Source organism: Alternaria alternata (genome assembly GCF_001642055.1).
Source record: "Alternaria alternata strain SRC1lrK2f unplaced genomic scaffold CC77scaffold_39, whole genome shotgun sequence".
Lineage (NCBI taxonomy): Eukaryota > Fungi > Ascomycota > Dothideomycetes > Pleosporales > Pleosporaceae > Alternaria > Alternaria alternata.
In genome coordinates, this window is record NW_017306228.1 from 20706 (window position 1) to 46625 (window position 25920).

Sequence of the window (25920 nt, forward strand, 5' to 3'; positions counted from 1 at the left end):
GCGGCTGCTGGGCTCAGAAACACATGTTCCAATGGTGATGCTCCCTTTTTGTGGCGGAGTGCTGGTCGCGCCCGACTCGTGCGTCCTCTCGGGCTGACTTGAGGCTAGTGAGGTTCCGCGTTAGTCCCTAGACACGGTGCTTGCAGTTGTCAAGCAGCACCTCTACGCATTCTCTCTTCCTGTTGTAATGGTCGCTTTCATTGTTAATCCTACGCTGCATGTCAAAGCCCTCTCGCCCGCCAGCCGCCCGCCCTTGGATGATCCACGAGCCTCGGCGCCCTAAGCAAGCCGTGGCAATTGTGCCAACCCGCACCTCCGCATTCCTCGCAAATGGTGAGTTGGCCTCGCGCATGTCCTGAAGCCCGCGTGCAGGCGCATACTGGGTGGGAATAGGAAGACTGCCAGGGAACCACCATTGTTTGGTTTCTCTGCGGCATTCTCCCGGCAAACGCCCGCGGCGCCAACCCAACCTCCAAGGAGCCCCCAAGCTGACCAAGTCTCGTACCCCACAGGCAACCGACCGAGCACGAGAGCTAGACCGGCTATATCAGATGCGAAACCCTCCCCGTCGGGGGCATGCGCCGCAGATATCCATCAGCGATGACAGCCACCACGTCACAGAGGCCATAGGCGACATGTACGGCGGAGATAGCGACACCGAGTCGAACCGACGCAGCCTGCGACCCCTAAGCTTCATTCCCAGCCCCAACGGCGACTCGATCCAGTCCTTTGGCGCCTTCGAGGCCTTTGACCCCTTCCCCAGCGCTCCGCCCGCAAGATCCCCGCTGCGTCCCCAGCTGTCCTTCGAGAAGCCAGCAACGCCGACGAGCCCAAATGGCAGCACCAACATGCCCCAGAAGCGGGCTTCTATCGGCCGAAACCCCTCAAACGGCGGCGAGATATCCCCTCCGCTGTCTCGCTCAAACTCCAACACGGCGTCGCACCAGTTCCCGCTCAACAACCTCGACTACGAAAACAGCCCTGCGGGTCTTGCCCAGGAATTGAGCAACCTGCAGGCCATACGGAGGATGTCAATGGGCGTTAACAATGCCGATCCCGATCTACCTTCGTTCCAATCCGCCAACTCACCGCCCTCTCCTCCCGCCGTGTCTGAGGAGGATGAATCAAAACTCTTCTGGGTGCCCGCACGCTTGCACCCCGAACTCGCCCCTATGGAATTCAAGACTTTTATCGAGGACAAGATTGACAGGACGAGACGACGTTCAGGAGACTCGGATTCACTATCGCCCGACGGTGCCATGGGACGTCAGGGCTCAGGTGGAGGTTTACGGCGCAAGAAGTCTATGCTTTCCAGGCAAATCGATACCGGTAGCGGCTACAAAGATGGTGCTGAGAGACTGGAACGGAAACGCTCCGGTACGCAGTCCAGCGGCGGCCTGTCCAATCTTCAAGAGCTCGAGCACATACAGGAGGACCCGGTGGCCTTGATAAGACGTATGAGTATCGACCACAAGGCTATTGCTGGAGAAGGGGAAGAGGGTGTAGATGGGATGCCAATCGTACCAGGCAGTAAAATGCGTGGTTTGGGGACGCTAAAGAGGTCAACACATACTACTTATAGGCGAGGCAGTCTACGCAAAGGTGGTCCGGCCCTCTCACGTCGGCTTGTCTCTGGCCGACAGGCAGAAACTGATACAGAAGACTCGCCGTCTACCTCCCCTGTACATTCTACCGAAAGCATACCTGAAGTCCCGCCTCTCCCAGGACTTGCGCGCGTTCAGTCTGAACCCGTCAATGGCGCATTCGAGGGATCGTCCAACAACTTCTCGCGGCCACAAGCAAATCGAGCATCTCCCAACTATGGTGGAGAAAGACCAGGCTCATCGGAGGAACATCCCAGGTCAGCTTCTACTGAGCCTATGACACAGGACCGAACTTCGCCTCAGCCTCGGCAGTTCCATTCGAGAATCGCCTCGAACGGTCGAACGACAGCACCTTTGCCCGGCTATACCCCTCCACCACAGCAAGTACCCCAAATCATCGAGACACCACCGCCACAGGAGCAGAACAGGACACCTCAGTTTACGCTACCGGAACGTCACTCTTCCCGCCAACCACCGCCTCAATCCCAGCAACAGCCTGCTGGTCCCCGTCATTATCCCCAGCCTCAGCAGCAGCCTCCGCAACAACAGCGCCAGCCTCAGCCTCAAGCAGGTCGCCCAAATCGCCATGCACAAGCCGCCCAGAACTCCCCGATCAAGCCCGCGCAATCTTTTGATGATTTAGTAGCCCAGCCTTCCGCGATGCCTGGCCAGAACAACAGAGTGGACTCGTTGTCCATTATTCCAAATGCGCCAGAAGACAAGAAGTCCGACGGGAAGTCCAAAGACAAGAAGGACGGTTCAGAAGGCGGCCCAAGGAAGACTAGTTGGGGTTGGTTTGGCGGTGATAAAGAAAAGGAAAAAGACAAAAAGGGTGGAAAAGACGCAGAGAAAGAAAAAGACAAGAAGGTCAAAAACAAGCTCAGCAAGCCTCAGGAAAAGGGTCACGATGATACAAGACTAGACCTCCTGCAAACGTCGATACAAGGTGGTGGTCGTGGTCGTGAAAGCGTTGTGTTGGATCGAGAAAGTATCAAGCTAGAAGAGGAGCGGAAGAAGGAGAGCGCCAGAAAGACGTCTAGCGAAGGCAAGAAAGAGAAGGAGCCTGGACTACTGTCCTCTATCTTCGGAGGAGGAAAGAAGAAGGGCGAGAAAGAGTCATCTCACAAGAAGAACGCCTCGCGCGGATTATCGCCTGAGCCCCCGCCACGCATCTTGAAGCCCGATATCGACTACAACTGGACCCGATTCTCAATCCTCGAAGAACGTGCGATCTACCGCATGGCTCACATCAAGCTCGCGAACCCTCGTCGTGAACTCTACTCTCAGGTCTTGTTGAGCAACTTCATGTACTCATACCTCGCCAAAGTCCAACAAATGCACCCGCAGATCTCCATTGGTAACTCCAAACAAGCGAAGCAAGCTCAACAGGCTCAGCAACAGCAACAAGCCGCGCAGCAGAAGAAGGAGCAGCAACAGCAGCAAGCCGCTCAACAAGCTCAACAACAGCAATCGCAGCCTGAGGAGTTTGCTCAGTATCAGCGATACCAGCAGGTAAATCCTTGTCGAAACCAAGTTTGTTTGGGAGAGATGCTAACAAAGATACCAGCAACAGCAGCAGCAGCAACATGAGCAACAATCAGAAAAATCCAATGAATGGCCAAGCGTACATCAACAACAAGCGAACGGGGCGCTACAACATCAGCAACAAAATGGACAGCACCAGCAACAACAGCACCAACAGCATCAAAGAGGCGCGTCGCAGGGTAATCAATATAACCAGAATCCTCGCGATTCTCATCATTCTAATTATAGTGCGAATGGAGGCAGCGGTGGATATAGCGTTGCAAACACACAGAATTATCTGGGTCAGTCGGGCAAAGGAGGAGGGGGCTATGCTAATCATTCGGATTCTGATCAGAGTCAGAGGGCTGATGATGATATGTGGTAGAATTGGTAGTGTCATCGAAAGCTGCAGGGCGAGCATGGTTATCAAGCCCCGGCTTTTCCACTATCCGAACTACGCTTCTTTCTATTCCATCTTCCCTGTTTAGCTCCTGGACCGTTTTTCTCTTATCTTCCAAATGTATATTTACTGCTGGTACGTTTTATTGTCTAATCTCGCTCCGGATTATTTGGGGCGTCTGGGGAATTTGGCTGAGAATAGATAGATGGCAGTGACGAGATGGGATGGGACAACGTCTGACGGTCGTAAGATGCCAAGATGTAGATAGGGAATCACATCTGATGTAGTTTGTTCAAAACTGAAGCCAACACTACCACTGCACGGGACTGACATACATGTGTATGTGTTGATCAGTTCATTATCCGATTCGAGCCAGAGGCTGAAGGTAGCTGGGAATGTCTACGGCGTTTCAGAGAATGGTGCAATTCAGAAGGAAACCCAAGGCGCGGACAACACAGCTTCGCAAGACGCGAGGCTTCGGCGTAGTTTGTGTCATATAGTAGATAAACAGTCATACCCATGGAGCTTCATAGACATGGCGATACCTAAGAAGACACAGGCTAGGTTTTGACTTGGGGTTTATGATAAGATAGGTAAACATCCCTCAGTATCGATAACAGCATTGATAGGACGTTGATCGTAGATGCCACAACTTGATTTGTACAAATCTTAAGTATACGAGCATCTTTGTAACTTGAAATCCGGACTTGGAAAGGAAAAGAGTATCCAGAATAGCCGCTCACCTGTGAAATTGCCAACATGTGGCTTCTGGAAAACTTGATTGTCCCCTAGCACCAACGGAAGATCATTCTGAAGGTCACCAGAATTGAACTTGAACTACAAAGAGCGTTGTTTGTACTTCGTGCAAATTGTCAAGGGAGTGGAGCTGTGGTTGAGCATATTTAAGTACTCAGCCCGCAGTTTTGGGTTTGTCCGTTCACTTCATCACTGAGCTCCCAGCAACACAGTGGAATAGCCAGGATATCAGTCTCAGAATGGCGAGAATCAAGGATGTTCAGCCCTCGCTACCAAAAGGGGTACGTCAAAAAGATGGTGACAACAAGCGTGATAGTCAGGGCGATGCGACGGTGGCACGAGGTATGAGCACGAGTAAGAATTCGCGCTCAAAACCCAGCCTGAACAACGATACATCTTCGGAAGCCGACGAAGAAATTCTAGAAGAGTACGATAACGACGAGGCAGATATAGAAAAGGGTGGTGCGGAAGAAATGTCCGATGAGGAATCGCTTGAAGAATCTCAAGAGGAACGCAAGAGAGCGAACCAGATTCGAGAGCAAGAGAAAGACCAAGCCGACCGCAATACGAGCATCGATGAAGAGGAGACTGCACCTACAGACATCGATGATGATTCTGCTGACCCCTCCGATGTATCCAAGAAAGGCCTGCTCGATGAGATCTACGCGAACTGGAAGATCCACAAGTTGGGGGAAATACTGCGGGACGGGACAAGACGGACTTGGCTTTCTGGTACCACAAACATCGACGACCATGAGTGGAACAAAGAGACCTTACACGGCTTTCGAAAGTTATCTAGTCTGACGAAGGACAATCGTGAAGGTGCAAAAGCGGATATTGCTAGGAGACTGCAATGGAGAAGGCATAGAGCAAACAGCGAAGGAACTGGTAAGGACCGGGACGTCAAGGAGCCCAGATTGTGCGCAGATTTAAAGGCGATTTGCGCGGACTTGAAGGAAAAGCGGAAAGCAGAAGATGATGATGAGGGCGATGAAGAGCTGGCAGGACCCAAGAAGAAGAAGCCAAAAACGAAGGGCTCTTCATCTAAAGATGATGAGAACGATGTTGACAGCAGTCTCGATGACTTCCTTATTGGCACTGAGATACAGAACAGAGAGGACAGAGATGTTGCACTCATACGCATCTGCGAGAATTTGGGAACCACTTCGATCCTTGAATTTCTTCCAGCAGGCTTACGTCCAATTGGTGTAAACAGCGATGGAGACCTAGATTGGAGAATTGTTGGCCAAATGCTTGACTTCTCCAACACTGTTAGAACAGAAGCGCAACGCAACATGTTGAGACAAGAATTGGTAGACCAAGTGGCAGAAAGAACAGGCCTCGATTCCGATATGGTTTGTGCGGATATTGCACTAGCTGGCGAGCAATTCTATCGTGAAGTAAGACATGCAGAGCCGCCGACTCCGAACAGGACATTGCGAAGTCACGCTCGACCAAACCCACCACTGGCTGCAAGTAGATCAGCTGAAACATTTCAGGAGCCTCCTATGACGCCCACATCTGGATCATATAGGTCTTCAAGTAGGCGATCCCAGTCCAGATTTCTGGGCCCAATTCAGAAGCAAGGTGCCACTGATCAAACACGACCCGTCACAAAAGCCAACAGCAAAAGCGGAAGTACATCTCATCAACAGCCAACCCAAAGGACTCAACAACAGGGGCGCACCTCCTTCACTTCAGATCTTCCAGAGCAACAAAGCTACCAAACAGGACGGCAAGCCTTCTCACAAGCCCCAGTACGGCCCGCAAATGAATCGCTCCCTCAGGCTCTTGATCTTATCTACAGGAATTGGAACATCGCTTCACTTCGCGACATCATACCATTACGCTTGATCCCGGCGGGTGTGAGGAGCGATGCTGATTTCGACAGCACGATCGTCGCGGGTCTTGTTGTTCTATCCAACCTTACAAACACACAAGAGCGCCGTACTGCAGCTAGGCAAGAGTTTGAAAACGCGATCGGCTGGTCGTCAAGGCCCAGTGTAGATAATGTGCTCTCTCTCATTGCAAGAATTATTGCGCGATTCCATCCAACAGAACAACCAGAGAGCAACATCCATGGAAGAACACTAGTTCAGAGTCCAATCAATCAGACACTGGGAGAGGTAGCCGCACCGAATCTCGGAGCGCAGGCAAGGGTAGAAGCTGCTCAAGAGACGCATCGACAACGACCACTTCTTCCAGCTCACCCACGTCCCAACACCGTCGCTGAGCCTCTTGCCACCGAATCGGGGCTGCGAAGAGCCCTGGACGAGCTAGACACTAGTGATGCTGAAATTTTGGTCCGACAGTGCAGACGCAGGCTCGCGTATTTCCGTAGTATTGGTGCATCTACAGAAGAAGACGAGGTGCAGCTGGAAGTCGCGATAAGTCTGCGGGATCACGCTACATACTCGGCAAGGACTGACTACTTGCTAAGACGTTTACAAGAACAACGAAGAGGAGCGCGGAATGGCGAGCTGGCTACTACTGGGCAGTGTGAACAGGATATGCGAGGAAGGGGTGCAGAACAAGAGGGAAGAGACAGTGATGGTAAAGAGAACGGAGAGGATGATGGGGGTGACGTGGATGGCAATGCTGAAGGTAATGGAGACAAATAGGTTTGTGGAAAGTAGAATAGCAGAAGCACATACGCTTGTTGCAACGCCGAAGAGATATCTTAGCTGCAAAACAGCTAGAGTTGGCAAAATAGCAAAAGTTTCACAACTAGAATGCACGTCAGGAGTTAGCAAATCAGGATGACGTGAAAATTAAGTTGACATTCATATCATTTCTCTTAGGAAGCAGTAAGCTTTACAGCTAATTCATGACCGACATTTGCATACTCAAGTGCAGCTGTCGTAATAGCGCTATGCAACTACGCTTCGCTTGTAACAATTCCTGCGTATAGTCATAAAACGAACAACTCTTTCCACATGCTATACCCGGTCCTCACCAGCCTCGCAAGAAGCGCGTTTCGTATTCTGATCAAAGCGTAGTCCCTCTATCAGCGGCGCGGAAACCCAGTCATATCGCAATCATCCATCTCTTCAGACAGCGGAGTATTCATGCCGCCGCCCAAGGAAGCACTCGAGTAGCAAGTGCTAGAGCCGGCGTTGGAAACGGAGGTGGTGGAGGAGGTGTTGTCGCCAGCGTACTTCTGTTGTAGGTCTCGGAGGATCTTTTGACCTTGTAGAAGCGAGTCTCGCTGACCGACTAGTTCCTTGCGTTGGTTGTAGCGCTGGGGTGACTCAGCAAGGAGGCGAACTGCGTTATTATAACCTGAATTGCGATGTTAGTAAGATGCTTAGTGGGACAGGGAGCAGGATCTTACCTTCGCTGCCGTCATTGAGACCCAGTCCGTTCTCAAGCTCATCACGGAGCTGCGTACGTAGTTGCTTGAAGAATTTGGACTCAATGCGCATGCAGACGGCATCGTGGAAACGGCGCGCTGCTAGCATATAGTAGGTTGTGACTTGCGCCACAACACTGAGCTCTACCACGTATGGCTCATGGTTTAATACCTCCATTACCCTAGCGTCCTTCTTCAACTTCTCTTCCTCTTGCGCAGTGACTGGTCTACCTATCTGCTGGTGCCTTTCACGCTTGTAGATGTTGAGGCGCGCCTTGAATCGATGTTGGCGGTAACAATCTAGAATAGCTTCCTTTTCCTGTTCGAAGATCTCGTCATGAAAGATGTAAGGTCCCTCCCTCTCGTCATTGAGACTCTCGTCGGCCATTGTAGTGCGCTGCTGGTTGAAGTTAAGGCTTACCATCTGGTCAACAATCTGCCAGGCAGTTCGGTAGAAAGTCGATCCCTCATATTTAGAGAAGTGCTTGTGGAACAATGCTTTGATCTGATTAGCAATCTGACCTTCAAGCATGTTGAAGAAGTTATTGAGCGGCTTCTCCCAATGTTTAAGTGTTTTGAGCATCATATTGTCAACAACACGAGGCTCAATCTGACCTGGTACCTTGCTTTGCGAGTTTTCTGCGAGGTGTTGTGTGACCTGGTCGAGAGGAAAGTTCTTTCTGAATTCACTGAGGTCTGAGCCTGGAGCCGCTGAATTTGGTAGACGTCGACGGCTGGGTGTCTTCGCTGGTAAGGGACCTGGACTCTCGAGCTTTCGCTTCTTCGTGGGCGTTTCGGGGTTACTGCTCATTGGTGTGATGAGATGAGCATCGTCTTCATCTTCCCCTTCTTCTTCATCGTCATCAACAGCAATGGCCTTGCTGGCAGAGCTTCCAGGTTGGGCTCCAAGCACGTCCATGTAGACGGTCGCATCTCGATCTCCGCGCGTGGACATGGTAGGCTTCAAACTTGCCAGAGCGTCGAAAAATGACTTCTGTAGCGCCTTCCAATTGTTGCGCCATGCCTTACAAGGAAACTCAGCCTCTAGCTCCCTACGTACATCTTGGGAGAAATCGAGCACGACGTCCGAGATCATCCGAGCAGCATTGTGAGTTGGTGGGTCTGGAAATTGCTGAAGATCAGCGAGTACCTGTTCAAGCCTGGCATTGATCTCTTGGTCGATTATAGGGAGTTTCTTAGTAATTTGCTCCGCGAGCTTTCCAGAAAGAAAGCGTTGTAGGTTCAAAGTACCAAAGCGATGGCCGTAGTCTACAAAGTCTGTCGCCCAAGGCTCTCCTTCGGCGAAGAACTCCTGCTCTCGAATACGAGCCTGCTGATGGGTGAGACCTTGGTTAATTTCGTCTTGGTCCAGGTTTTTGACGACGAAGTATCCATGTCCCAGTGCGAAGCGCTGTTGGTCAAACACTGCCTTCAGCTTTTCGTAGCGGGATCCTGCTGGTAAGCGGTCCGGTTTGGTAAGCACACCTAGAGATATTAGCGACGAACACAACAGAGGGCATTATACTTACCAATACACCGATCTGTGGCGTTGAGCTTCCGCGCAATTCCACCAGCAGTCGAGTTCGCGATGTCGTTCTCTAATGAGCAAGTCACTAGGATAAGGGCCTCTGGATCCTTGACATAGTCTGTCACTAGATCGTGAACAAAGTCAACTAGATACCCTGTCTCTGGAGACTCTGCCTGACCAATAATGCCTGGCAAGTCATAGAAGCTTAGTGCAGGAAGATCCGGATGTGAGATTGCGATGAAGACGACGTTTGGGCTAAATTCACAGCTGTGATAGTCTCCGAGCGCGCCGATGGGTGCTTTAAGGAACTCCTTATAGTCCATCATAGGATTTGTAATCGCCGTTTGAGCGCGTGCGATTAGCTCTTCGAGTTGGCGGGGGTCTTCTGTAGATGCGAAGTGTGTATCGGTAGGCTTGGGCATTTGCACCCATCCTGGAAATCGTCCTTCATGTCCTCGACCCTTTTTACTGTCATAGCCAAAGCTTCGGCGTAGACTGATTGTTGCGCTCCACCCGGCGCAAGTGTTCTCTGAAGGTTCTAGCTTGATGAAGAGTGGGCATCTAGTGCATGTATCGGTCGAGCGAGGGGTCTTGATGCCTGATATTGCTTCAATTACCGAAGATTTCCCGGTGGATTGCTCGCCTGGAAAGTTATGTTAGTTAGGTAAAGGTTGAAGTCGTGCGACACAACTTACCCAAAACAATGCACTTCGGCAAAGGGATCTCTAACATCTGCAGGCCCAGTCCCTCTAGCCGACTGATGGTTGATATGGCATCTTTCACGTGTATACCAAGCGGGTCAATTCCACCAGAGGCGGGTGCATTAGGAGTTTGCGGTGTATCTGATCTTTTGTTAGTTACTTAGCTACAATTCTTCAACACGAAGCTTACCGTCCTGACCAACTAAATGCAGCGGTTCCAGACCCTCACTCAGACGCGATACGTCGTCGCGGTCAGACAGACGCTCTGGTTCTCGCGAAGGTATGTGAGGGTTTCCTTCCATGAGCGCGGCTGCAAGTGTATCATCCTCGCTGGACGAGAGCGGCTGTTTGGTTGCACCATTGCGCGTACGACCCCGAGTGGCGCCTGCCATACTTTCGAGCTTGTGTGATTGATTCTGGTAGTACAGGTGGACGGGTGAGTAGAGGTACAATCAAAGTTGATGGCGACGACAACACGCGCGCCAAGACTCCGCGTGAGCTAAACAATTCGCGGTGACACAGATGCCTAAAGCGGGGTAGGAAATCAAAACGCAGAAACGATTAGGTGAGCGTAGAAGCTTGTGGACGAGAAATAAGACAGGTGAACGCAGGTCAGGTACCCCAATTGGGACGGTGAACGCGGATTGTGTGACACATTCCAGCGCAGCGGTGAGAGAAATGGCAGGAATGTAAAAGATAATGGCGACTTGTACACTGATGATATGATAAAGAAAACGGATGATAGAGATATAGTGAGAGTAAGGTTGCTTAGACTTGTTGGACAGGCTGATGGACGTATTGCACAAGAGAGAAGTAGAAAAGAGAGAGGCTCTTCAGCCGCATCTTATGCCGTGATTACCAGCACTGGACACTCATAAAATGGCCATCCAATATCCAGAACAACTTAAGTCAGTCTTGAGGCGTCTTGTAGTTGGGATCGTTATTCATTCCGGATATAACAGCCGCGTGCGATGCCCATCGCTCCAACGGGTAAGTTATAGCTGCATTATTCGACATTTCTGCTACAGATAGGTAGTAATATATAAGACAGTATACAGACACAAGTCGACAAAGACTGGGCGTTGCACGGTGATTCGGATGGTGAAGGATGAGGCATGCCAGGAGGTTTGATGGCAGACGATGGTTGCAGCGGCCCCGAAGATTCGCCGCTAGCGCCAAAGGAGCAAGGGTCCTCAAGAAATTCCATCGAAGCGCATCGTCACCGGTGGCTATCGTCCGACCACAAGCTCGCCCACACCCTCCCGTCGCCCTCGGAACCGCCCAAAATACGTCTCTCACCTTAATAATACATAATGGATCATTCGCGCGATCCTTGTCCCTGGGTCATTCTCAATGACTTTGGTGGTGCCTTTGCCATGGGCGTATGTCCCCTCAGGCGCAGTGTCTTCAACCCATTACTAACTGTGGGCTAGGCTGTTGGAGGAGCAGTATGGCACGGCGTAAAAGGCGTAAGTACGGTCTCGGTGTCTTGAAGAAGTGCGCTTACAAGCCTGCAGTTCCGTAACTCACCCTACGGCGAGCGACGCATCGGTGCCATCACAGCCATCAAGGCCCGCGCCCCCGTTCTCGGCGGCAACTTCGGTGTTTGGGGAGGACTTTTCAACACATACGACTGCGCAGTCAAGGGAATACGGAAGAAGGAAGACCCATGGAATGCCATCATCGCAGGATTCTTCACCGGCGGATCGCTCGCAGTACGAGGAGGCTACAGGTCGATGCGAAACGGAGCGATATCCTGTGCTATCTTGCTGGCTGTTATTGAGGGCGTATCAATTGGCTTCAACCGCATGATGGCCGACAACACAAGGCTCGATGCACCCCCACCACCACCGAGCGATGTCGGTGCAGGATCTGGCGGCGGCGGCATGGCTGTGGCCGCGTAAAACACTTTCGATTCACGACTTATACCTGTTCGGAGCGAACCGCTATAACGCCAGGGATGGGCAGCAACATGTCTGGGCAAGCGGTGTTTTTGGGATGTTTGGCATATACCGCAGGCAGGTTTCGGCAGCGGGCGGCGTTCACACTCTCCTCAGCTTTGTGCTATATCTGTATCATACACGCGACACGACTTGTACAACATCTGGAGGCGTCTCTAGAAGAAAACATGAGTGTGCGGAATTCAGAAGATACGACACATCTCAATGTTCATCAGCTATTGCGCATCTACTCTATTGAATCCGAGCTTACCGCAATAGTTCAAACTCAGATCCAGACTAAAATAACTCAATGACATCATCAGGCCCACCCATCAGCAAACAAAATCTCGAGTTTCCCCAGGCTGGCGGCATTCTGCGGCTCTTGAGACATTTCCAATGCCTCAAGCGCTAGGGCATACGCGTGGAGAAGCCGCTCAAGGTAGTCAGATATAGCTGCAGATTGAGCCTAGCCCATACTAGTCAGAGTGGCTGACGAGAACGCATTGACCGCCCTTCTACCTCGAATTACTGCAACTTGCCGTCCTTTCTGCTATTGTGACACAAGACCACGATGCTGCTTCTACGCGCCCTATCATCGCAAAACCCATCTCATTCATCTCACATTTCCCGGGCCCGCTACTCGTTAATTCGATAACACCGACCACATCTCCAAAGGCTTCCGCTTTTGAACGCAATAATGGCACCACGAAGAAGGAAGCAACTCTACGAGGACGTTCAAACCATCATGCTTAATTGGGAAATTACATCTTTCGATAAATGTTTACCGAAGACTCTATGTCCCAACCACAACCAGGAATGGAGGGAATGGAGTAATGAATTCATGGGACTCTTGAGTTCAATTGCATCAACGCCCAACACTACCCATCCGGACTTTAAGAAGAGATTAAGGAAAACCATACAGATACGCAAAGAGAAGGATAGCTCTGCTATTGGCAGCAATGAAGTGGATTTGAAAACCGTTTTGGAAGAATATAAAAGTGAGGCTGAGAAGACAAGCGCTGATACGGCGCACCCTGGACCGAGTTCACAAGAGAAGCCTGCCAACCGCACTACTCGCCAAGCAAGCATTCAGATTCCAAAAACACCAATGAATCAGGAAGATGACGACGAGGATGAAGAAGAAGGATCTTCCGAGCCCCTCGCCGGCGGAAAATACCAATACCTTAACGGCGTTAAACCCGTCAAAGTAGATTTGAATCCTGAAGCATCTGCTGCAAAAAAGCCTACGCGGCCAAAACCGGCAACGAGAGGTAAACGACGAAAAGCAGATGAGGAATCAGTGTCAGATCCTCTTGCAGCAGAACTCCCAAGTCAGATCCAACAAGATCCAGATCCCCGGGCACCAGATGACACTGGTTTTCTTTCGGATCTTGATGGTGATGAGATGGATTTGGGAGGAAGAAAAAGGAAGAAGCGGTTATCGAGACTCCAACAACAAAGAGTCAGGGAGCCGCATTGGCAGATGGAGATGGATAACACTGCTGTTGATATCCCGGACCTAGACGATGGTCTTGACACTCCAACCGTTCGTAGAGAGGTCAAAGCTCCTTCGAATCATGGTGGAGGAGACGTAGAGGATTCGTTTACGGGCAACAAGGAAGACGTGGCCATGAAGAACACAGAGGACATGCCTGTTTCGGGTGCGGAAGACTCACCTACTCATACCGGACAGGATGTCATTATGAACGACGGAGAGGACGTGGAATTGGAATTGGAGAATTTACCTGAAATACCGGAGAATGCGACGGTCGCGGAGAAAAGGGAAATGGAAGAGTTGAGATTGAAGATGGAGCAGCGGGTGTGGAGAATCAAGGTACTAAGGATCAAAGAAAGGGAGCGTGGTGGTAGCGAGATGACTGAGCAAGATGGAAATAGTACGAGTGCGGAGAATGATGTGGCGAGCAACGGTAGAGTGTTAAGAAAACGAAGGGGGAAGTAGAAGTTGAACACCTCGAAGACCTTAGTGAGCGAAATCATGTTGCATGTGAGTGTAACACACACAGCCTCCGAGCAACGTTCAGATGATCTGCTATCAAGACTATTATTCACGGTGAAAGGAGCTTTGAGCTCGCCAATGGTTTAGCTAAAAAAGCACAAGGACCAAGTCTGTAGTGGGACGAAGGAACGGCTCAACCGAACGATCCAACGACTGTTTTCGACATCTACATCTACTGACGAGTCTCATCATGGTCTGACAAAGACGATCATCATATATCTCATGATCATGCAAATTGCATGCTCAAGTCGTTTTCCCTTACAACATCGCGATCTCTCTCTTCAGGATAGGGTCAACCCACTTCTCCCACCCCTCCTGTACCCCACTATTCTGCCACGCCTTCTGATTGATAGGAAGCTGGTCGACCCAGCGCATGATGTTCTCGTACACGTTGCCGTCGTACATACCCAATGCGCTGCAAAGACTTGCGTCAGAGAAGTCCCATGCGTCGGTCAATGCAATTGCCTCAGGCAGTAGCTGACCGAGCAAGCCGTTGACCAGTGAGCGGATGAGATCGAGTTGCGTTGTTGTGAGATATGGAGAATCCGCATAGACTGTCTCTACGAAAGACAGGGCGTCGACTGTTCGTGGATTTATAATGGTGGAGAGGGCGAAGAGCGAGCGCGTTCGGTTCAGTACAGTGCGAAGGCTGGACGACGTGGTATCAGGAAGACTTGAGATAGTGTCAATGAAGGACCTAAGAATGAAGTATTCAATGTGAGTTCATGAGGCGGAGATCGGCAGCATCATATGCTCATTCCATGCATCCGTAGGCAACTTGCTGGAAGCTCGGATAGCTGAATGTGCTTTGACGACCAGACGATGTGCGCGGTCGCGGTAGATCGTAAGCTGTATTTCCGGATCGAGAAACTGCGTTCCGAATGCGCTGCATGCAATGTTGGAATCTTCAACATCAGCCAGGTACTGCACCTGCGGCTCGGTTGGCTCGCCATCTTGTAGACGGTCGAGTTGCTTCAGTAGGTGCCGTCCAACCTGCTGCCAGAGAACATAGTTCTCGCCCTCAAATGTCGCACCGCCTGTGAGAGCACCGACAATATCCGGGAGGCCGGATATAGACATATATCCATGGCCACCACATAGTTTGCGCGCGTCTTCAGCACCGCCAGCGGCCTCTGATGTGACGTATGCCTTCATACCCGCAGTCAGTGCATGAACAGATGGCAAGAGAGAATGGTCGTTTTTGCTCTGCATCTCACGGAGTTCGTTGTACTGGTCATCGCAGACCCGCGAACCGAAGAACATTGCATACGTCTTAGCTATCATGCTCATAAGACGGAAATGTTGGTGTTTATACTGGAAAATGCTCGCTTCAGTGTTCAGTGCATCGGCAGGACCAAGGCCCTGTTGTCGCACAACGGAATACCGTGTCGCAATTGTCAATGCTTGCGCTAGTTGTACGGTAAAGATACCAGGCATCCGGCCGCGAACAAGCAGCATGACCGAGTATGAGAGCTTGGCGCGGAGGGGATCTTTGGTAAATGTGCCGTCGCGTGCGAGCTGACTGTGCGCCATGAGCATCTGCGATTGAGGTATGCGAACTTGGTCGAAAGAGGCGAAGCCATTATCTGCTTCGTTATAGCTGGTATGTTGTTAGATTCGCAGCGCTTTTTATCTCATACGATCAGGTTACTTACCCGAGCTTCAAGCCAACGTCGCCCATCTTGATACCAGGCATTGGCTTGCCATCCTCCAGCGATCGAAGTTGCACAAGGAAGATATGCGGACCCTGGTCTTGACCACCGGCGATAAGTCTTGCCATGACTGCGCCGTGGGTGGTCGAGAAGCCCAATCCAGCAGGCCAAAAGTTCGTTGATGAGATTGTTGGTGAATGAATGACGAACTCATCGCTATCAGGGTCGAACGTCGCAGTGGTTTCGATGCCTCGCACGAAAGAACCATGGCCAAGTTCAGTTTGCGCATATGTACCGAGTATCTTGCCGGATCGAGCGAGCGGAAGCCACTGTGCCTTTTGTTCCTCTGTGCCGTTGTGTTCCATTGCAGGCTCAAACAGAACAGCTTTGTGACCGAAGGGGCTATCAGCCGTTAGTTCGACAACCTGTTACTTTTCCTGATTTGACCTACCTTGCGTTTACGAGGTTGTATCGAGGAGTGACCCATACAAAGTGTTCGTGGTTATGCTCGAGCATATCATCAAGACATGCTTTTCCCATCTCGAGACCTTGCTCAAACAGATCCTCGCGTGAGGTTTCTGAGTAGCATCGCGGAAGTTTCGTACTATCGTAAGTGCCGAGTGCTTTCTCAACACGCTTGAAAGCAGCTCGCCGCTCCTTAACAATACGTTCCCTGGCAAGAGGATTAGTAAAGAGACAGCAAAGACCTTGTGTACCGAACATACTTTCCCCAGAGTAAACATGTCAGCTCGAACGTATCAATGGAGCCTGACGCTCTTGCTTTCTGCATCAGCGTAGTCTGCGTGTTCTTCGCCATGTCGACTGTTATCACTTAGGAAGAATCTGTAGAACAACAAGAGAGTGATGTGATTGTTCTATGTGAGAGAGAGGAAACCCTAAGCTATATAGTAAGAGGGTTGACGGTATTGAATGATCGTGAAAGGAACATGTGATAGGTATCTAAACCAACAGAGTCTGGACCTTCAAAGGCAGATAGACGGGAGTCGATTGCTGGACTGGCCAAAGCAACACCTCCTATAATCAGAAGTACACGACGGGCTTTCCATATCCATGATGATCTGCTTTCCATGAATCTGCCGCGGATCCTTTGCTGTCCATCCGCCATCGAGTCAGATACTATCAAAGTGCTGGTTCGTTGTTTGACGAATGTGAATCACAACCGTGCCTCCGCGACACAGGCATCCCAAACAGAAATGGCTATTGGATGCATCTCCAGGATGTTATCTCCAGAATACGTATGCATGGTCCTTATGTTCGTTCGATGCGGCATACTGACTTCCGTTTAGCGTCAAGATGATACCGATCGTTTAGTAGATCAGAGGATCCCTTGAACACCTCTTTGACAGCTCAGACCTATTCAACCCAAAATGAACAAACCCCATAAGTTCGAGCATATTCGTTGGGCTTTTTGCATCAAAAATGTAGCTAAGCATGTGAGCGATACCATGGCTGTCCTAACAGATGTGCTCGGGGTCACTATCCGTCTAGGCAATGCCGCCAGAATTCGGGATTGAAGGACACGGGCCGTATCTATACCTAAGGGCCGCCCTTGGTGGCGTTGCCGCATGGAAAACGTCTTCATATCCGAGTGTTTTGTCGAATCAGATGTCTCCGGTGCTTGGAATAGACATTTCCTGCGACAGTTTCTTGGGAGTCAACGCGATATGCGATGGTATTCGACAAGTCTGCTTCTTGAGGACGAAGGTGTGACAATCAATGGCCCTCTCGTTCTGCAGTTCTATGCCATATTCAAGCGAAGTCGTGCGGCGAAGATTGACATAGCATGGGTGGCCCATCTCTTATTCAATTGTAGAAAGAAGGTGGCGTATTGTCTAGAGTTGAGGCGGCATTAACTCCTTATCCTGTATGGATGCACTCCACTTCAACGTCTACGTTACACGCACTATTATGCGAGCTGGTACATCTCGATACTAGGCGCTATGAGATCGGAACGCGGTATCGTGAACTTATGATATGCCATTTCGGCTGCAGAAGTATGGTGAACAATGGACGTCCACGTCCAATGCCACAGTCGTGGTGTGCTGCGACGCGGAGGACCTCGGGGGGTTTGGAAGCGCCAGGTCATACGCGGTTAGCTTGCCATGCAACTCGCCGAGGCGACACGTGCGGAAACAACTGCCGCGTATTTTCACCAAACTGGCCCCTCGCACGCTCTGCAACACCAACGGTCATCGCGTTGCTTCCCGGTTTTGTCTGTTATATGCCTCATCCCTGGTTCGTTGGAAATTTCCCTCAAAACCTCCGAGGATCATCGGCGACGCGTGTAAGCCAAGGCTGTTTAGACATCTCGCATACGGCCTGCATGTAATCAGCTACTCATCACGAACAACAGCTGGTTGAGCCACGAGCGCTGAGACTTGATGGGTGCCATTGAGTGCCAACAAGCAGTCTGCTCAAGCTTTTTTGGCATCCTTAATCATCAGTTTCATGCGGGGCGTGTCGTATTCATGACTTTCTCCGGCTTTTGCCCTTTCTCGGATTTCGGACTTAACGACTATTGGTTCTAGACGCGTTGTACCCTCCAGGGTTTTCTGACAGCTCTTTGATATCCATCATGATGACGTAGTAGTGTATCTCTGCTTGTCGCTTCTGCGGAGCTTGCGGCATTTCGATTCGTGGATCTGGGTAAATCACATGCGTACAGGGGTTACCTGCAGCACGCATCGTGGTAGGGTAGTATAGCCCATGATTAAGAATCAGTCACCTTGAGGTCATGACATGTCGCACAGGTACTGGCGCTATCAACCCACAGTGCGGGATTTACCTTCATTTGTAAAGGGTCGTATCCCAAACTTCATCCTAGATCGAAATCCTCCAACTCCATACTCAAATCATGGCGCCCGCCGAACCAAACGCAAAGCCTTTTGAGCTTTTGACCACTGAAGAGCCGGATTTCCCGGAAGAGCGAGAAGGATGGAAAGGATATATCGAGTGGGAGCGATACCCAGAAAAGAAGAAGAAGGCGGCAGAAATTCTAGCGAAATATGACTTTCCTGTACCTCCCGAATTCCAGATGAAGCCGTTACCCGACACCAATCCAGTCTTAGAGGGCGTGCGATGGAAATACTACCACTACGCTTTGGGTAAAACGACCAAGGATCTTCCAGCCATTTCATGGGAGTACGTCAAGAAAGAGAAGAGCGATGACATGATTCATGTCCTGCAATTCCCTTACAACGGAGAGCCGCAACGAAAGCGCCTGGTCGAGAATGAGATTACTCCCAACAAAGACCACTTTATTCGGAACCATGGAGGTGTTCCTGAGATTGATCCAGAAAAGTACTTCTTTGAGGTCGAAGGTCTCGTCAACACGCCAAGGAAGATCACCTTGAAAGAGCTTCAAGATGAGAGCAAGTTCCCGCGTATGGATACTTGCGTTACTCTGCAGTGCAGTGGTACCCGGCGTATCGAACAAATTCACGACTACCCAGGAGACGGAGATGAACTCATCAACGCGCCTTGGGGAGAAGGCGCCATCGGAACTGCCCGTTACGTAGGCGTCAGTCTCAAGAAGGTTCTCAAGTACTGTGGGCTGAAGCCGGAAGGAAAGCACGTGGAGTTCTTTGGCGCCGATACCTACTTCAAGAAGGGTCAGGTGTACAACTACGCTGTCTCCGTGCCAACTCGCAAGGTGAAGGTCAACGAGGTTATGCTCGCTTGGGAGATGAACGGAGAGCCACTACCTGCCATCCATGGTTTCCCACTTCGTGTTGTCGTGATGGGCTACATCGGTGCTAGGAGCTGCAAATGGCTAACCCGCATCAATGTCATTGATGCTCCTTCCATGGCTCCTGTGCAGATGAAAGAGTATCTATACTACACCCCACAGAATGGCAAGCAGAACGTCACGTACAGTAACGGTTTCAGCATCCAAACTATGCCTGTTGCCAGCGCAATCATGACGCCTGTCGACAAGGACGTCATTGTTCATGATGGAAAGATCCGTATGACCGGTTGGGCATACAGCGGCAGTGGTTGGCCCGAACGAGTCGAAGTCAGTAATGACGGAGGCGGCGTGTGGTATGAAGTACCGTACGAGAACTTGAGCAAGAAGTACTACCACGCCTGGCGCACATGGTGGATCGACATCCCAGTCGATGCGGAAGGATGGCTGTAAGTCTCGCACACCTAAATGTTTGCTGAACAACACTAATGATGATTAGCGAGTTCTGCGTTCGTTGCTGGGATGATGCTTTGAACACACAACCAACCTTTGTGCGGAGCGCATGGAACTGGGATCTTCACGTAACATCGTCTTGCCAGTAAGTGTTTTCCATCTGAGTGCCTTTGCATGTTTTCAGGCATACGACGCTAACGATTCTGGCAGCCGTGTAAAGCTTTACAGTGTCAACACGACCAAGCCGGCTACTCAGAAACGCCTCAAGCAACTTGAAGATCACGGAGCTTCACTATTGCCCATCACCAGACCTTTACCGTTTGACCTCCAGTCGGATGAAGAATACCTGGAGGAGATGAAGAAGATGGGAGGTCGTGATCCGGAAGAGTAAGCTGATGTAAGACGGTTGCTTGTCTTTGGCCGCTAAGCGGGATGGGTATCGAGCTAGACTTGATATGCGAACTGGACTACAATATATAGTATGGCTAACTAACTAGCCAAGTAAGACATATTAATATAATGAAGATATTCCTCGGTCCTCGAAAGACAACCATGATGAGTGGGGGACCAATTAAGTGGATGCAGGCTAAACAGCAACATTTCGCCACTCCATACTAACAGTCTATCTGGTCCTTGTCGGTCTCAGACTGCATGCAGTCAGTGAACGGGTGAGGCCTAATCCCGCGGATCGAGTCTAGTTAGTGATGGATTGCGGCGCGGTTAAGACATGGCCCCACCACGGCCACGAGCGAGAACACCATCTTGACAGCAACTCTCACGCCGTTCTGGATCTATGACAATCTGCACTGCGATCGTTGTATGTATGGTAAGCTTACAAGGCGGTTTCTTATAATGAAGATAACAGAGTTGATGGATTCGCAACCATATCCTAGCAATACCAATACCACTGTCGAATGTGCCTCGCCACATCAATACATGTTGCATGAGAAGCGCTGCTCCTGCATTGCAGTGCAGTAGGCCTGCAGAAATCATCGGAGTTCGCGAAGAAAAGGCAGGAGCGGGTGGATGGTTCAAATATCAGTGGATTATGTGGAGTATAAACGGAACTGTCTTTGCCCATGTCAACCGTGTGACAGCCGCAAGCGCCCGGGGCCGTGAATCTTGCTTCGAACGTGGTCGCTATTGGATAGATTTGAAGGATCTATAGCATATCGATTCTTCCACCGGTAGCACACTAGGTCGAAGATTTGATAGAGCCCAGAGTACCCAGGTGAGTCGTGACTGCTTGAGCCGCTATAAGTATCGTGTAGGTAATGCGATAGACCATGGGCCAACCCCAACACTTTCACCTTCCGTTTGTTACAGCTTCTCTTTGTTCTATATACGATGCAGTTGTTCACTCGTGTCTTCGCCCTTGCTGCTGCTGTAGTCCCGTTCGTTGCTCAGGCAGCACCACTTGCAGCTCGCTCCCCCGAAGATGTAACCGCAGAACGATACATCGTTCAACTCATGCCAGGCGTCGATGTCGAATCAGTTGCTGCTCACCATGAGAAGGTTCGCAGTATCAGGCGCAGAGATGATGTCAACATAACTGCAAGCATTGACCAAGAGTACGACTTCGGAGACTTCAAAGGTTACACAGGATCGTTTGACCCTGCTGTCATCGCTGAGTTAGAGGCTTTACCTGAAGTTCTCATCGTGGAGAAAGACTCAATGATGTTTCCCTCTGCTCTCGTAACACGTACGTATCTCATATACTCTGGCAGGCAGTGAGAATGCCTCAATCTTGAGGGAACAGTGCTGATAACTCCCAGAGAACAACGCACCATGGGGTCTTGGACGAATCTCATCCAAGAGTAAAGGAGCTACCAGCTACATATACGATTCGACTGCTGGTGCAGGTACCTACTCATACGTGCTCGATAGCGGAATTCGTACGACTCATGCCGAATTCGAAGGCCGTGCCTCCTGGGGATACAACGCGATCGACACCGTCAATTCTGACATTTACGGTCATGGCACCTTCGTGGCCGGTGTGATCGGTGCGAAGACTTACGGTGTTGCTAAAAAGACAAATCTCATTGGGGTTAAGGTCTTTTCTGATGGGGGCGCACCTACATCCACTATAATGAGTGGTCTGAATTGGGCAGCGAACGATATCATCACCAAAGGCCGACAGACTTCTGCCGTGATCAACATGTCGATCGGCGGGCCAGCATCCTCAGTGTTTGACAACGCTGTAACGTCACTATATAATCAAGGTATATTGTGTGTCATCTCTGCGGGCAACGAAAACCAGCCGGCGGAGAATGTTTCGCCATGCCGCGCTTCTGGGGCTCTCTGCGTCGGAAGCGTCGAGTCGAATGATTCCCGTTCATCTTGGTCGAACTACGGCTCTGTCATAGACATCTGGGCTCCTGGTGGCAGCATTTTGTCTACATGGCACACCTCAGATACAGCCACATCAACACAGGATGGTACCTCAGCCGCTGCGCCATTTGTGGCTGGATTAGCGTCTTATATCCGTGGTCTCGAAGGATTGTCCATTGGTCCAGCGACCAGTGCGAGAATTCTGGCGTTAGCTACATACATACCTCCATTGTGCAAGTTTGATCCAGCGAGTGGACAATACATCTGTCCCGACACAACAAAGGAACCCAACCTAGTGGCATACAATGGAAATGGACGCTAAAGGTTCAACAGGAGGATTTGTTGCAAAATGAGGGTGGGTTTGCAGTGTGTAGCGACATAGTTCTATTTCGAATGAAGCTAGCGTTATAGGACAACATGCACGATACTCGCAATGTGTGAAACATATCAGCTTTGTAGATAGGAATGCGCAACAGGCCTCGTAGACTTTGTTTGAAGATTGGTCTTCCCTTAATGGGAGAATAGTGGGACCGAGCGAACGTATTAGCCCGCCTTGGCAATCAAGTGGGGCTGGCAGGGATCCGCGTCTCCGATGACGTGCACCGGCCTCTCTTTCCCTTCCACCCGCCTGCAGGTGTCATAGTTTCTTTCCGCATCCCCTAGTCCACGTCAATGCATTTACTTCTCATTCCTGGGTACGCTATGGCTCTTCCGCTTCCGACATCAGCTTCCTAGACTGGCATGCCTCGATCAATCTGCTTCTAGTAGCACACGCCTTCAAGGTTAACAATCATCGAGCATGGAACAATGAGTTCGACATTTAGAAACGATCTAATGTTTACCTGTCTTGTTAGAACTACCGTTGTACGAGATCTCAGAGCCATATCAGTATGTTGAAGTACTGCGTGGGTGAGAGAGCAATGAAGATTTGGGTAAGATAGTGATGCAGTGAACCATTAAGATGTTCTCAGTATAGCAGATTCGGCGGCTACAACTCGTACGCACCGTACCTGCTCACGCAGTTCTCTTCGACAAAGCTTCGACAAAGACGCAGCAGCAACTGCGACCTGACTGTTGATTCGGTAGTCGTGACACAACAATGTGAGCCTACGTTCAAGCTCATGTTCACAATGAGCATCTCACCACTATTTCCATCGCTACTGCACCCTACAGTCATGCGTTATGGCTATGATCATTGACGCAACTGCAAAATATGGAATACGAGGAGCCATCAGATCTCTGCTATCGCCACAGAGCACGTCGAGCGATTGCAACGAAAGATCTACTCCGCAATACGTATGCGCACGCAAGAGATACGAAAGCGGAAGAAAGGGACGAATATGTGTTTATCGGATCGGCGATGAACGTACAGACAGTGGCGGACGCAGAGTCAGGCTATACACCAATGTAGAAGGTGCCAATCTCGACGAAGACGAGCGACAAAGTTTCATTGGCATTGAGCTTACTGGTAACTACAACATGAGCCGCAGCACGAGGCACAAAAAGGGCCGAACCCCGCCAACGCCAGATAGAGGGATAAAAAGCAAAATAGAGTTACAGAGGCTAGATGTCAAACCTTGCGATCTAAGCGACGACGGTTCTGACAGACGTTCCAAGAGCGACGGTACGGCTTCGTCTCAAGCTAAGGGATTAAGCTCAAGCTCGAACAAAGAGTCCATAGTACTTCGACCTGTTGACAAACGGAGGCGTTCACATCGGAAGCCACAAAATGATCCACATGAAGGAGTGGGCGTGGTGGATCGTTGTCGGTCTCCAAATCAGACCCTTAGACGGCATAAGGCTAGTCGATTCGGGGATCGATTATCACGAGAAGGGCCCGTAGATAATGAACTAGGAGCCTATTGCTCAGGCGCGCTTCCAATTCCACAACATCAACTGGATCGACTGAGCCTGGAAGCAGCACCAACTGAACCTCCAAGAAGAACTCCTAAAACCACTATCGGCAGTACCATCAAACTCGTCAATGACTTGAGAAGTGACACATCAGGGGCTACCAAACATCGTCAAGTCAGTGGGAAGCAGACTGATTCTGTCGTCTCAGAAGCGCCTGGGAGCCCGTTCAGGCAACCAGGGTTGACTCCACAGGAGTCATCGGACCTGATCTTCGGCACAAGCTTCGAGATGGCATCGCGGAGGAAGCTACGAGCGGGTAGCATGGACGATTGCATTGCGCCAGACATGCATGAGTTCGCATCACACCTTGTACGCGATCATCCGCTAGGCGAGGCCGAACAGAAGAAGGAAGCACGTAGCTCATCTCACAAGTCAAACACTTTGAATCTCAAACATCTCCCATCCGGCGTCAGCGGAGCGCAGAAGCCGCAATATGTTGCAAAGATTGCCTTGGAACAGGTTTCTATTGATATGCTTGGAATAGTCCATGCTCAGACCAGTGCGCCATCCTATCGCTCCATACCAACGGCCACACCTGGTACCCCTCCTTACACACCAGACAAGGGCGAATTGGACCAGAATTAGGCCATCAGCATCACGTGCTACGTCTATGTTAGTCAAGCAGCATATAGGCTCAAACAGGAAGCTTGTATGGAGAATAGAATTTAGGGGTATTACTCTAACGCCTTATACCAATGGCAAAATGATAGCCAGTCCAGACTAGTCCAGGTCCTCAAATCCAGGCCGTGATACCAGTTGTTCGTCATGGTGTTTTCTCAAGCTCTCCATCCAATCGTCCGTCTAGTGGATCAATTCCGCTATGCTGACTGGTATCGTCGTCTAGGTCCTGATATTCCTACATTGTGTTAGCTTGACATTGGTGCTGACGAGGTTCATGACTCCTGTGTGACCAGGGTTACAATAATTCTTGCCCCCTTGACGGCAGAATACTCCGCGTCCTCGATGTCAGGATATAGATTACTTACCAAGAATTGTCCCATTTGCCATGACTACAGTCGGTTAGCTGATTGATCCTCGTAGGGGTAGAAGCTTCCAACATACCAAGCGTCCGCCCTCAACGTAGTACCTCCATCCCTCTGAGGACCCTAGGTATACTAAAATCTCCCATGGCAGCTCCTCAGTGTTAAACTCCCAGAACGTCATGTACTGATATCTTGATGCTTTGTCCACTTGTTTGTGTTTCTGGTCTTGGATTCTGGATACGTGCTCGAGCTTGAAGATGCGTGTGCGGAGTAGTTCGGGATTCTTGAGCATGCCAGGCGCAAATTCATCTTTAAACCATGCTAAGAATTCGTCATGAATTTCCGAGTCGGGTTGCCATAGGACTATCATCCACATTTGGATATCGCGGGAGTCTGGTTCAGGGCGTAAGTCACCATGTTATATCCTTGTGTCATGGTCTTGTGGGACACGTACCGCCCCGCCATTCTTCCCCATACCAATTGGCATACTCATTGTAAACCCGCGTCTCTATTATCGCCTCTTTCGGAAGTCGGTCCAAGGCTGGGCATAGCTGCGCATCCAACTCTTGCGCACTTTGGTGTTTGGGTAGATCATAGATGGTCATGAGGCTGCCTTCGATTGCAGCTACCTCTGCGAATGTATTGTCTTCCACCTGCTCTGCAGTGCGGGCAGTGGAGTTGATCTTTGCAAGGGCAGCGGGTACATGCGTACCCTCGTACCACTGATTCGCGCCTGCGGCATCTTCGCCTAAGTCCGCCCAGGCACAAGCGATCCTTGACATGGTTTCCCTTTACGATTTGTTGTTAATTCGTTCCCGCGGAGGTGGCCAGAAGAGACGGGCGCAGATGGGTAATCAAAATCGAGTAAACAAGGCACGAGGTAAGGTAACGCAGCGGGCAGCGCAGCAAAGAGGAGCACGCCCAGACTCCGCCCCCAAAGTTTTGTCTTGGGCCCCTAATCCCAGTGCTCTCGAGCAAGGAACTACTTCGTAGGGGCATGTTGATACCCTGTCTGCTGTAGGTGTTTCCCCAAGTGGCATGGGGTCTAGCGGCCCGTCT

General features: G+C 50.6%; 10 protein-coding genes across 10 annotated transcripts; 7 read left to right on the plus strand and 3 right to left on the minus strand.

Annotated features, from left to right (window-relative positions):
- Positions 1 to 250: 250 nt before the first annotated feature.
- On the plus strand, positions 251 to 3984 carry CC77DRAFT_976681 (hypothetical protein). The gene is made up of 2 exons (XM_018535948.1): positions 251 to 3116; positions 3172 to 3984. Exons 1-2 carry the CDS (start codon positions 552 to 554, stop codon positions 3511 to 3513), a joined length of 2907 nt encoding a protein of 968 aa, XP_018379093.1. The 5' UTR covers positions 251 to 551; the 3' UTR covers positions 3514 to 3984.
- Positions 3985 to 4523: 539 nt separating this feature from the next.
- CC77DRAFT_1067617 (hypothetical protein) lies at positions 4524 to 6905 on the plus strand (the record flags this gene model as incomplete). Its single annotated transcript, XM_018529015.1, has 1 exon — positions 4524 to 6905. The coding sequence occupies one exon, from the start codon at positions 4524 to 4526 to the stop codon at positions 6903 to 6905; it is 2382 nt and encodes a 793-aa protein (XP_018379094.1).
- A 386-nt stretch (positions 6906 to 7291) lies between these two features.
- On the minus strand, positions 7292 to 10167 carry CC77DRAFT_950369 (interferon-induced GTP-binding protein Mx; the record flags this gene model as incomplete). Its single annotated transcript, XM_018535314.1, has 5 exons — positions 7292 to 7566; positions 7619 to 9121; positions 9166 to 9807; positions 9860 to 10006; positions 10056 to 10167. The coding sequence occupies 5 exons, from the start codon at positions 10165 to 10167 to the stop codon at positions 7292 to 7294; spliced, it is 2679 nt and encodes an 892-aa protein (XP_018379095.1).
- A 1011-nt stretch (positions 10168 to 11178) lies between these two features.
- On the plus strand, positions 11179 to 11769 carry CC77DRAFT_1067619 (mitochondrial import inner membrane translocase subunit tim-17; the record flags this gene model as incomplete). The annotated part of the gene is made up of 3 exons (XM_018529016.1): positions 11179 to 11247; positions 11299 to 11334; positions 11383 to 11769. The coding sequence occupies 3 exons, from the start codon at positions 11179 to 11181 to the stop codon at positions 11767 to 11769; spliced, it is 492 nt and encodes a 163-aa protein (XP_018379096.1).
- Positions 11770 to 12550: 781 nt separating this feature from the next.
- Positions 12551 to 13765, plus strand: CC77DRAFT_1036126 (hypothetical protein; the record flags this gene model as incomplete). Its single annotated transcript, XM_018526989.1, has 2 exons — positions 12551 to 13351; positions 13499 to 13765. The coding sequence occupies 2 exons, from the start codon at positions 12551 to 12553 to the stop codon at positions 13763 to 13765; spliced, it is 1068 nt and encodes a 355-aa protein (XP_018379097.1).
- A 315-nt stretch (positions 13766 to 14080) lies between these two features.
- Positions 14081 to 16291, minus strand: CC77DRAFT_1067621 (acyl-CoA oxidase; the record flags this gene model as incomplete). Its single annotated transcript, XM_018529017.1, has 5 exons — positions 14081 to 14519; positions 14601 to 15422; positions 15478 to 15876; positions 15926 to 16147; positions 16200 to 16291. The coding sequence occupies 5 exons, from the start codon at positions 16289 to 16291 to the stop codon at positions 14081 to 14083; spliced, it is 1974 nt and encodes a 657-aa protein (XP_018379098.1).
- Positions 16292 to 18349: 2058 nt separating this feature from the next.
- Positions 18350 to 20024, plus strand: CC77DRAFT_1067622 (molybdopterin binding oxidoreductase; the record flags this gene model as incomplete). The annotated part of the gene is made up of 3 exons (XM_018529018.1): positions 18350 to 19629; positions 19680 to 19778; positions 19844 to 20024. The coding sequence occupies 3 exons, from the start codon at positions 18350 to 18352 to the stop codon at positions 20022 to 20024; spliced, it is 1560 nt and encodes a 519-aa protein (XP_018379099.1).
- A 1040-nt stretch (positions 20025 to 21064) lies between these two features.
- CC77DRAFT_976694 (subtilisin-like protease-like protein) lies at positions 21065 to 22462 on the plus strand. The gene is made up of 2 exons (XM_018535949.1): positions 21065 to 21335; positions 21409 to 22462. Exons 1-2 carry the CDS (start codon positions 21104 to 21106, stop codon positions 22284 to 22286), a joined length of 1110 nt encoding a protein of 369 aa, XP_018379100.1. The 5' UTR covers positions 21065 to 21103; the 3' UTR covers positions 22287 to 22462.
- Positions 22463 to 23146: 684 nt separating this feature from the next.
- CC77DRAFT_919422 (hypothetical protein) lies at positions 23147 to 23422 on the plus strand (the record flags this gene model as incomplete). Its single annotated transcript, XM_018533700.1, has 1 exon — positions 23147 to 23422. A coding segment is annotated over one exon (276 nt), but the record flags the coding sequence as incomplete, so codon positions are not given.
- A 1233-nt stretch (positions 23423 to 24655) lies between these two features.
- Positions 24656 to 25831, minus strand: CC77DRAFT_599048 (hypothetical protein). The gene is made up of 3 exons (XM_018532416.1): positions 25316 to 25831; positions 24941 to 25254; positions 24656 to 24888 (listed from the first exon to the last, which is right to left on the minus strand). Exons 1-3 carry the CDS (start codon positions 25641 to 25643, stop codon positions 24772 to 24774), a joined length of 759 nt encoding a protein of 252 aa, XP_018379102.1. The 5' UTR covers positions 25644 to 25831; the 3' UTR covers positions 24656 to 24771.
- Positions 25832 to 25920: the final 89 nt, after the last annotated feature.